The 10,737-nt window shown below is 36.6% G+C and overlaps 1 protein-coding gene across 1 annotated transcript; it reads right to left on the bottom strand.

Moving 5' to 3' along the window:
* Positions 1–2,729: 2,729 nt before the first annotated feature.
* slc25a48 (solute carrier family 25 member 48) lies at positions 2,730–10,328 on the bottom strand. Its single transcript, XM_081382150.1, has 7 exons — positions 10,211–10,328; positions 9,327–9,370; positions 9,078–9,149; positions 7,815–8,067; positions 6,479–6,754; positions 5,135–5,268; positions 2,730–3,442 (listed from the first exon to the last, which is right to left on the bottom strand). The coding sequence occupies exons 1-7, from the start codon at positions 10,254–10,256 to the stop codon at positions 3,338–3,340; spliced, it is 930 nt and encodes a 309-aa protein (XP_081238276.1). The 5' UTR covers positions 10,257–10,328; the 3' UTR covers positions 2,730–3,337.
* Positions 10,329–10,737: the final 409 nt, after the last annotated feature.

Raw genomic sequence — 10,737 nt, 5'->3', positions numbered from 1 at the left:
CCTGTTTTTGTTTTATTTATTTGTTTTTATTATTATTCTGATTATTTTATATTATATTTGTGCCAAAACGGTTTCGAAAAAAATGCGAGGGAGTCGAAGATGGAGAAAGTTGTGAGATGGAGAAGAAAGGAAAATGTCTTCAAGAAGGAGCAGCAAAATATGACAAAATTACTGAGCAGTTCAGGGCTTCAAGTGCAGGTCAGTTTCATTTGTAAATAGCGAAGTATTAAAAAACTGCTAGCAAATGTTAGCTGTAGAACTTCTATCCATTACTTTCTTCAATAAAAATACTGTAGCCTATGCAAAAGGACATCATTATTATCTCTATTGTAAAGTTACATTAGCAGACATATTCACATCGATTTATAGGGAGGGAGCTTGGGCAGACAACACAAAAAGTTATCATAATACATGATTCATTATTAGATTTTTTCTTAAAAGATACTGTCATGATGTAGCCTACTTATTTAGGCAATTTGGAAAATTAGTTTTACTATATTTGTATGAAATAAAGTTTTGTTTAGTCATTCCAATATAAAAACAAAATCCATCAACACATATATTAATACTTTGATAAATTTAGATTCGATGCAAACATTTTTATTTATTTTTTTATTTTTTTTGCAACAAGGTGGAGACAGTTCTGTTTATCAGTAGGCCTCCTGAACTGGTAAATATATAAGGTAAAATGAAGAAAAGGAAAAGTGAAGTGAAGGTATGTTCAAGAGAGAACCTTTAATCCCAGCTTGGTTTTAGACCATTATAAGCCATACAAAAAATAGTGTTGTTGTGGGTATATGGCATGGCCTGGATATATATAGCCATTATGTTAAGTTTTGTCTCAAGAAGTATGGCCAATAGCCAAAGGGCAACCAGTGTTACTTTTCGGTATCAAATTAGATCAATCTGCATTTTTATGTAACTGACTTTAAAAAGCTTAACAGCCTTTAAGACAAAAAACTTTTTTTTTAAAGGTGCAACAAAGGTGCTGAATCGGTGTTGAGTATAAACAATACAAATAATAAAGAAAAATGTTCAGTGACACTATCTGTCAGCAGTGTGGTATTATGTGCATTCAGCTATTTTAGACATAGTGTTTTTCCTTTCTGAAGGTCAGCAGGATCTGGTTGTGAAAGCGCTGTGTACAGTTGATTACTGATCCCTCATTACCTCCTGGACATAGACCTGAACAAATATTACTGACAGGTGCTCGGGCTACACTGAGTAACACAATCAGTTCAAACAAAGCAGAACATGCACCAGCCATATGGGGTCTGATTTCAGAGATCTGCTCCATTTAAAACTGGCTTTATGACATCACGTCTGGAACAAGAGAACAATGAAGTTTAGGTAGCTGTAATGGGAGCCACAATTAAATCATAATCCTAATATGTCACTGAGTGAGCCATGAGGGACCCTTTAAAGATAAAATCCATATTGAAGGTTTTGGACAGATTAATGTCTGGTGTGCATTCGGCCGCCAATAACGCCATGTCACATGGTGAGTCTTTTTCATTCTGTGTTAGTAACTTATTAGCATACTTTCAATACTTTTGAACCGTACAACATGGTGATAGTAATACCCGTAATAGATACACTTTCATTGTTTGGCGGTAGATGGGTGGTTGTTGGGGTGTTTCAATAATAATAATAATTATTATTATTAGTAGTAGTAGTAGCAGGGAACCTGCAAAAAACATGCAACATATTGCTTTACTTTGTGTGCTCAGCACACTATATATAAATTATAGAAAATAATATTTTTATTACATGATGGTCTGATATCTCAAGCACACACATCATCTATTTGAACAAAAGCAGGTCATCCATCCTCATTAGGATTTCACGCAGTCCGGAATTCAGTGACATGTGAAGTTGTCAATATTCATGCACGCAAATAAGTTAATAAGATGAACAACAAAAATAGATCAAATCTCTGCTGCATATGAGCCCCCACATCTGAGTCATCGTTGCTGTCTGTCTAGAGTTTTTAATTGCAGGTGTTATCATTATTCCATCTATTTTTTTTATTCTCAGAATAGTAACATTTAGAAATTAATTTTGGTACATTAAACTTTACTTTTCTTTTTTAGTGTGTACACAGCTAAAGCCAAACAATGAGCGTTAGATGAACATGGATGGATTTAAAATAGAGACATAATATACAAACAGAATGCCATTTGTGGTTTATGATTTCTGAAGCACGACTAAAAGGGTTTTTGGCAGCATCTATGTGGCTTAATTGACTTGGACTTATGGTGTTTTGCTTGTGGCTTGGGAAAAGCAGCGTAAATTTTCAGTGGTGGTGGAGTTTGGCAGAGGCCATTCAGCTGCAGTGAGGTTGACAGTAACACAATGCTGGCTGGTGCTTTAAACGCTGCCTGTGTCCTCAGCTGTTTTCACTTAAACCTCATCTATCACTCCACTGCCTCTACATAAAAGGAGACCGCTATTACTGCATATACGAGAGATCTGGGACTGTGCTCAGAAGGTCGGGTTGCAGCATGTTTTCAGAGGAAATAATTTTGTTTCTGAATAAGGTTTGTAATTATTCAGACATACTGATGACCCCTCATCAATGCTTATTTGAAAACGTTGCTATGGCAGGTTTGTTTTAGATGCAGTGTCACCATCTGGTGGAAACGTTTTGTCTTTATATTTCCATGAAACTGCTCACTTTTCTGACATAATGAAACAGCGCTACCTAGAGAATCAGAAATAACACCAAAATCATTCACGATTTATTCAAAGGACACTTTATATATTATATTTATATTACTTTTACATATATTTCCTTGACCTTATATTCCCCTTTCCATAATAATTAGATGATAAGGGGATAGTGGAGGTTGTGTAAAAAAGCATTAAAAGTATTTTCAAGGACCCATGAAAATGTTTTCATATGAGCATTTTCCGACATACCACAGCTGAGTGCAAACTTATTCTAAAAAAATAAAAATTCCTATTTACATCAAGTAAAATACATTTGAAGGTGATTCATACAAACAAGCATGCAAACACTTTATATTACAGGTTCACTATATAATTTGTTTCCATTTGCATATTATTGCATTAGCAGATAAACCTAAAGGCACTCCACAGTGAAAGCCCACTGAACTCATCTAAAAAGATAATCATATATTAAAATCTCAGCAATGTTCAAAATTGTTCACTATTTTCTTAATATAAGAAACACAGATTCCCTGATACTCTTCATTGTATCAACAATGAACTCACATAAATGCCACATGTAAGTCTACATGCCATTAAAATCACGAATCCTATAAAATCATTTCTGAGAGCATATATTGTGCGTTAGCTTGTTTCAGAGTCTGTGTTAGGAACTGCGGAAAAATTGGAGGGAAAGCTCGTAACCAAGAAACATGGTTGCGCACATTGGAAATCCTCTGATAGCATTCACGGTCGCCCCACGAAAGAAAACCTGCATTGGACATTGACAATCAAATGAAAAAACAAAAGCATCAGTATTATATTTCATATAATTCATTAACTCTGAATCAGCATGTTTAAACATAAACAGCAATTAACTTCATTTGTGCCCGTGACCTATTTTATCTGGTCTGACCTTTAAATTACTTCAGTTAGTGTAATATATTGTATATACATTACTGGTGTAATATAGTGCATATTTGAATGACTCCCTCATTTTAAAGTGCCCCTATTTTGCTATTTTTAAGGTTCCTAATTTTGTTTTGGAGGTCTCCTACAATACGTTTACATGCACCCAAAGTATAATATATACATTGCACATCACCTCATTTCTCAAAAAGTCTGAAAACATTAATTTAGTCTCTTTAAATCCCTCCCTTCTAACTCTGTGTCTAAACCGGACGAGAGTGGCACTATGTGACACAACAAAAGACAATAGTAGCATTAGTGATATTGTCTACACTGGATGTGGCGCGACACAACAAATCCCCAACACTTCTCATAGGAAGGACTAATGGTTTTGCAATGGTCGCTTTGTCGTGTCCAGTATGGACAGCTTCTAGCTGTTGCCGAGTGGCGTGATGCGATACGTCAACGGTCGCGTCAGGCTGAATCCGAAATCGTTCCCTATACCCTCAAATAGGGCATTATTTGAGGGGACAGCCATTTATAGTGGTGTCCGAAACCATAGTGCTGTCTTGTTATTGAGTGCACTCATTCAATCCCACATTGCACCGCAATAGCGAGTGTGTACAGCCGACGTACACTCAACGGCTGTCCGGATTCGCTCACTCGTTTTCATTCACTCCTTCAAGTGAACAGTATTAGTGGACTAACATAGGGAATAGTGAATGCCATGGTGTAAGTATTTTGCTCTGATTGGTCAGATGGCCCAGTCAATTGTGATTGATCTACTCTGCTGATTGGTCAGATGGACTAGTCTGTTGTGATTGGTCTACTCTGCTCTGATTGGTTAGATGGCCCAGTCTGTTGTTATTGGTCTACTCTACTCTGATTGGTTACATGGCCCAGTCTGTTGTGATTGGTTGCCCTAGGGGCCGCAAAAGATTTACTAGGGGTCACCAAGCTCGTCGTTAAAGATTTTGAATGTTAAAATATGGATCTCCTGGAAAGAAGTTTGGGAACCACTGGTCTAACGCTTACCGTGCATGTCATAAATTAAACTACCATATCTGAATTACAGCTCCGGAGGCTCAAATTCCAGGCCTCACCTACTACTGCAGTGTTTGAGGGTTAAAGTAGATGCCGGTCGAAGGCAGCCAATGAAGACCATAGGCTGGCATTGTGCAAATTTGTTGCATTGTTACGTGGGTATGAGACTGGAATTGCTGACGACTCGTTTCGGCAACTCAAAATCGATTCTTTCTTTTATGAGACAATAACTCCATTTATCGTGCACTTTGATCTTTGCAGGCCTTTTACATTCAGGTATATTACACACTACATGGAAGATAATATTCAAAAAAAGCATAACAGGGGCACTTTAATCTTATTTGGATGTAACCACATGAAGCACATTTTTTTAGGCTGACCAAACGTGTTTGACAGTGTACTCGTTTACTTTTCCTTTCGTAACTGTTTAGCAGCTATGCAGCTGCTACATTAAAACTTTGTTTTCAACCTTACTTAAACAAATATTGTATAACATCCATCACAAACTTACATGTATTCCCTCTGTCTTGTAACTTTGCATGATGCAATCCATAATGCCCTTGTATTTCCTCTGCTGCATGGCATCGGCCTGCAACCTGCTTTTCACCACGTCCGTAGGTGTGGCGGTTACCCATGAGATGGATCCTGTGGAACAACAGCATGAACACAAGTGAAATCTCATGTAGAGTATCCTTAAAATGCTTGACTCCCACTAGAATCATATTTAGGTTAAACCAAGCGCTTCCCGTAATTTAGCGATAGGAGGGGAATTTTAAATGGGAAGTACAGTGAGAAATCTCAAAACAATCCACCCTCTGACTCCCCTTCGCCAACAGTACACTTGCTAATCTGTGCATGACTGCTGAGAAGTAGTTTGGTGTCATACAGAGGTTCTGACACATCTTTTTAACTCAGTTGAACTTGAGAAAACAATTTTGGAAATCAGCTGTGTTTTTTGAAACAGACTTAAAAACACTACATCTGGTGTTTCTTTACACTCTTAGAAATAAAGGTTCTAAAAGGTTTTTTTTTTAACTAATGCCATTGAAAAACCTTTTTGGGTTCCCAAAATAAACTTTAAGTGACCAGTTCTTAAAATAAACTTTTATTTTTTTCTTTGTGTGATGAAAATTGTATCATGAAAAAAAAAAAAAATCCCAGTGGAAAGGTACCATGGATTTTAAAGGATCTTCATGAAACCCATTAATGGCAATAAAGAAAGAACCTTTATTTAAAAGAGTGCAAGTAAGGATCACATTCAGGCAAGAAAAGAATAGCTCTCTTAAACCTAGTGAACTAACTCTGGAGAGAGCATTTTAAAGTTTTATGGTATGATAATGCTTTCTGAGATAATATTTGACCACATTTTAAGGGCATGATTCTTTTTCTCCGAACCAATTCAGCGCAATCTCTGCCCGCAGCCGATTCCGAAGACGTCATTGGTTATGCCAATCTCAGTGCTGATTGCATACACAGAGCTAACAACAATTTAATCCCTAACCCAACCCTACACCCTAACATTCACCAGTGAATTGGCTGGAGAGTGGGATTTGCTCTGAACTGGTTTGGCAGCATTACATGTATCTTTTGCAGAGAAGGCAATCCAAACAAAAACAAATCCAAACAAGAAAATGATTATAGATATAATTCATTATATAATATAATTCATAAATCAAAAGTGCAATATATTTCAAGTGGACTATTGTTGGACTAGCCTAGCAACATGTTAACATCAAATTCTATTGAAATCTACTGCGAGCCCGTGCATTCGAGAGGGTTTCAAATCAGTCACTTATTAGGTTCCACTCAGTATAGCAGCTACTAGGTTTTGGAACAGCTCTCATGTCTCATTTACCTGCTAAACCTCCTGCTAGCCATATTTTGCAGGGATGAGGGGTGCCATTGCCATCAGGATTTAGCCAGTTACAGAATAATGTGTATGGTATGAAGTACAGGGTGTAGCCAGGTACATCCCGCAATATCATGGCGCCCGCTCCTCGGTAGAGCCCTTGAATGCCCTCGTTCTCCAGGACAGAACTAATACAGTGCAGCGGCCCTCTGTACATAGACTGGGACTGAATTCCAATTGACCGAAGAGGGACACTCCCATTCCCAGCAATGTTAAAGTTCTCTGAAAACACACAAAACAGCACGTGAGCAATACTGTGTCTTTTCATAGACATGTTTTTTCACAATTGTTCGTTTCCTTGGAAATGATTAGCTTTCAGTAATCATTACATCGGATTGTTTCCTTTAACCCTTTCTTGCATAGAGGTCACTACAGTGGGCATCTAATTAAATAGCCATTTATTTACATATGCATGGGTTTTGATGGCATAGTTGCTCATCATCCACTACAGTGCCACCAAGTGGCAATCCTTATATGTGGATTTTTGGTTTTCTCCAAACCAAGATTGCCAATGGCCAGTCAGAAATGCCAAGTTGCACTGGAATATCCATCCATTCCTTCTAGAAGACTCTTGCAAGGATTTTTTCAAGGATCACTAGCTATATCTCAGCTACAGTTCATACTATTACTGTGAATGCTGTATTCATCTGCAGTATCATTTTTGGCTGAAGATATTTGTGTTATTACATAGTAATTTGCAGTTAGCCTACATCAAAAAAGTATTCTGATTACGTAATGCACATGACTTTTAATGCGTTACTTTACTTGTTACATCAAAAAGTAATCTGATTTTATAACGCACTTTACTTGTAAATGGGCATTATCTACAGTCTGAGTTGGGTTTCCACAGAGTTGTACCTTCACCGGTTGTAGAAGTCTTTGGTGGAATCACGTCCTCGTGTTCTGATATCAAACACACGTGAATTGCAAACTCAAGAACAAACTTGAGTGCATTTGCAATAATTGAATCTGTATTTTTGTATATATTTTATAGTTTTCACATGATTTTATATAATTTTATTAATTGGTTTGTTAAATACACACAGTATTACGGTGCTATTACTGTATTGTTTAATACAGTATCTCCAGTTAAAACGCATACTGTCCACTTGTAAAATATGTGTAAAAAAAAGTTCAAATCTTGTTTTTCATGCCCTAAGAGCAATACAATCACATACTGACTGTGGTTATCATAAATCAAGCTTGAAAGGGTCAACATGTATATGTTCAGTTCTACTCCATCATAGCTCCAGGGTGCTAAAATGTCAAGACTCCAACTTACCTGCAAGAATAGGTTGGGCTTGCATCTGCAGTCTAATTTTGACAAGGTCAACAGGGGCACCCACCCCCACCGAAACCAGACCGGTTAACATGCTCGCTACAGTCAAGTCAAGCATGCTGCAAGGGTGTCTACTGTCACCATAACGATATCTGCTAATGAGGCGTTGTGTGTTGCTGAAGATGCCGAACACCACTGAGTTATAGAGGGTGATGCTAGCCAGTGGAAAGGACAGGCCTTTGAAAAACCCTGTAACCTGTAAGACAACACAAAAGAGATAGATGTCTTTGTCATGAGTTGTCTACTTTTGCTTCTAAGCAAAGGAAAAGTCTGTTCATACCATAAATTAGGTAAAAAATGTTATATGCAGTCCATCCTGGGGACAACTGGGAACATAGACCCAGGCCCTGTGATTGAGAGTATAGCCTACTCATTGGGCTTGGGGGGTGAGGGGGCACACTTACACAAATGTTGTCCTATGCTCTGTGACATTTATTGGTGACTTTGGTCAATCCTATACGTCTTAATATATTATACAGAATTAAGTAAAAATATGGTGTTGCCATTTATATCCCAAGATGCTGCAACATGAACAACTGGCAATTTATTAGGAAATATTTCAGATGTCTTTTCTTTTTTTTTCAATTAGAAGGTTTACCAATATTTTCTTTGGCATTATTGGCATCTATTTTGTTTTCAATAATCCTCTAGGAAGTGACATTATCTTTGGTATTACAGTAGTCAACATTTGAAGTGGATCAAAAAAGTTAATCAAAGTTGTCCTAAGACAAGAATGGGTATTGTTCAAAATTCATGTATAACTTTGATGAAAGGTTTTGATCCACTTTAAAAGTTGACTACCGTAGTATGGTATTAACAACATTTGAGAACAGGATGAAAAAACTATAAATGACTAATATAAATTATCTAAAGTAAATAAAATTCTAAATTAAATAAACCTAAATTACTGTAACTCCAAGTTATTCATATAGGCTGAGTGTCAATCTCTAAAACAATGGCTAACTTTCCTGATACCATGCTGTAATAGCCATCTTTTCATTCTGTAAATAAGTTTTTTATATAAGTTATAAAGTTAAAGAGCCTGAGGTTATAGCTCTAAATAGCTGTAAAGGTATAGCAAAACAGAAATGGCTCAATAAATACAAGGCTGTCTGCCCTTTTGGGTTAATTGTGATACGGTTATAAAAAAAATGTTTTTCAGTTATTTTTTTATTTCATTTAGTCTATAAATATGTAAAGTCTTACATTTTCCTTTTTGTAGATGGATACAATACAGTGGAGAGTATTCTTGTATCCATTACCAGCTTGTAAACGAGTCTGTAAAAGAGCACAAATTAATTTTTCTCATTATTTCCTGGGTTGACTTCATTCCTAAGAAAAATAATGCCTAATAAAGTTACTTGCAGTGTAAAACCTATTAACTATTTATAAATATATAATAAGTACATATCTTATTCCATCTTACATTTGTACAAAACAAATCACAAACTTTACCTTGACTGTGTCAAGCGGATGTCCTACAATTACACTGGATGCTCCTGCAACAAAAACAGTGACATACCTTGGTTTCAAAATGTCAAAACTGAACTGTACAAAGACAATTATAATGATAGATGTATTGCATAGCTTTGTAGGAGGCTCTTCTTGCAGAACACAGTGTCCGTTTTCATGAACAAGTTACATTGTTTTGAACATTTCATGGTGAATGGGCAGGGCATGCACAATAGGGCTTTACAGAACAGACTCTTCCTTTGAATGGAGAACCAAAACCCGTTTTTCCACCAAAAATCGTTTAAGGCTGAGAAATGTAGACCATTTGCCAAAAAACTGTGCCAACGAAATCTGCGTTGTTTGCAAGAGCGCGAAAAATAGTTAAATATTTTTGTCTGATGGAGCAAAGATTTGTAACACTTTACTGAAATGGTTTCGTAGCCTACAAGTGACACATTTCGTTAAAATAGACATGGATGTATATTAATTTAAGACTTAACAGCAGAAACAACACATAACTAATAAACATAAACAACGACTCAACGACGCCCCTTACGCGGCTTCTTGCCATCTCTCAATCAAACGTGTTTTTCTACTTTTTAATTGACAATTTTCCCATTTTTGCGGTAGGACCTACTTGAAAAAAAAAACATTTTAAAAATGCTGATAATATGCTTCTTACACCGCTTAAAAGTGGTAGTTTAATTGAAACGTACAAATATGTTAGAACTAGGCTACTTCACGAAAAAAAAAGTAAACTGTTCAGTAAAGACGCATACAATCTGTTAAATCGCCCTATTGCTCTCCGAAAATGTATACGGGTTGGGTTTGTTTGCAATGTTAATCATACAAAGCTTCTTACTAAATGCAAAACAAATAAAACTCACCTCCAATCCATCCTGCTACAAAATCATCCAGATGAAAGACTGTCATTGTACAACAGACTGAATCTTCACTGGAGATTTCCACATAAGAGTCGGCGTTGATACGGTTTAAATGTTGACGTTAATCATCTGTAAACTTCATCTAACAGTTCGTCAGATCGATAAAAGCAAAGGTAAGTTAGTTCACTTCAGTCTCATCCAGACATTTAAATCGGCGAGGAGGGAGTGTATGGGGGCGTTGCAGGCATACAAAAATAGTTTTGTCCACCAACACCCATAACGACTTGATTAAAACAATTTGCTGCAAACATATTTCTCACTATTGAGTAGGCTAATATAATGGGTAAAATGCGTGAATCATGTGACTCTTTACGGAGCTTCGGAGTTCCTCTATAGACTGAGGAATGCCTGGAATGTGGTGCTGTCCATGCTCACAGAAAATAAAACAAAACCAATATGTTTTTCACAAACCACAAACGTTGAAAATAATGCTTAATTTGTATCTAAATGATAATCTTGACAATCATTTA

This window comes from Scardinius erythrophthalmus, assembly GCF_964197995.2.
Source record: "Scardinius erythrophthalmus genome assembly, chromosome: 13".
Classification (NCBI taxonomy): domain Eukaryota; kingdom Metazoa; phylum Chordata; class Actinopteri; order Cypriniformes; family Leuciscidae; genus Scardinius; species Scardinius erythrophthalmus.
The sequence above is the reverse complement of the archived record's forward strand: the minus strand, read 5'-3'. Positions and strand labels throughout refer to the sequence as shown.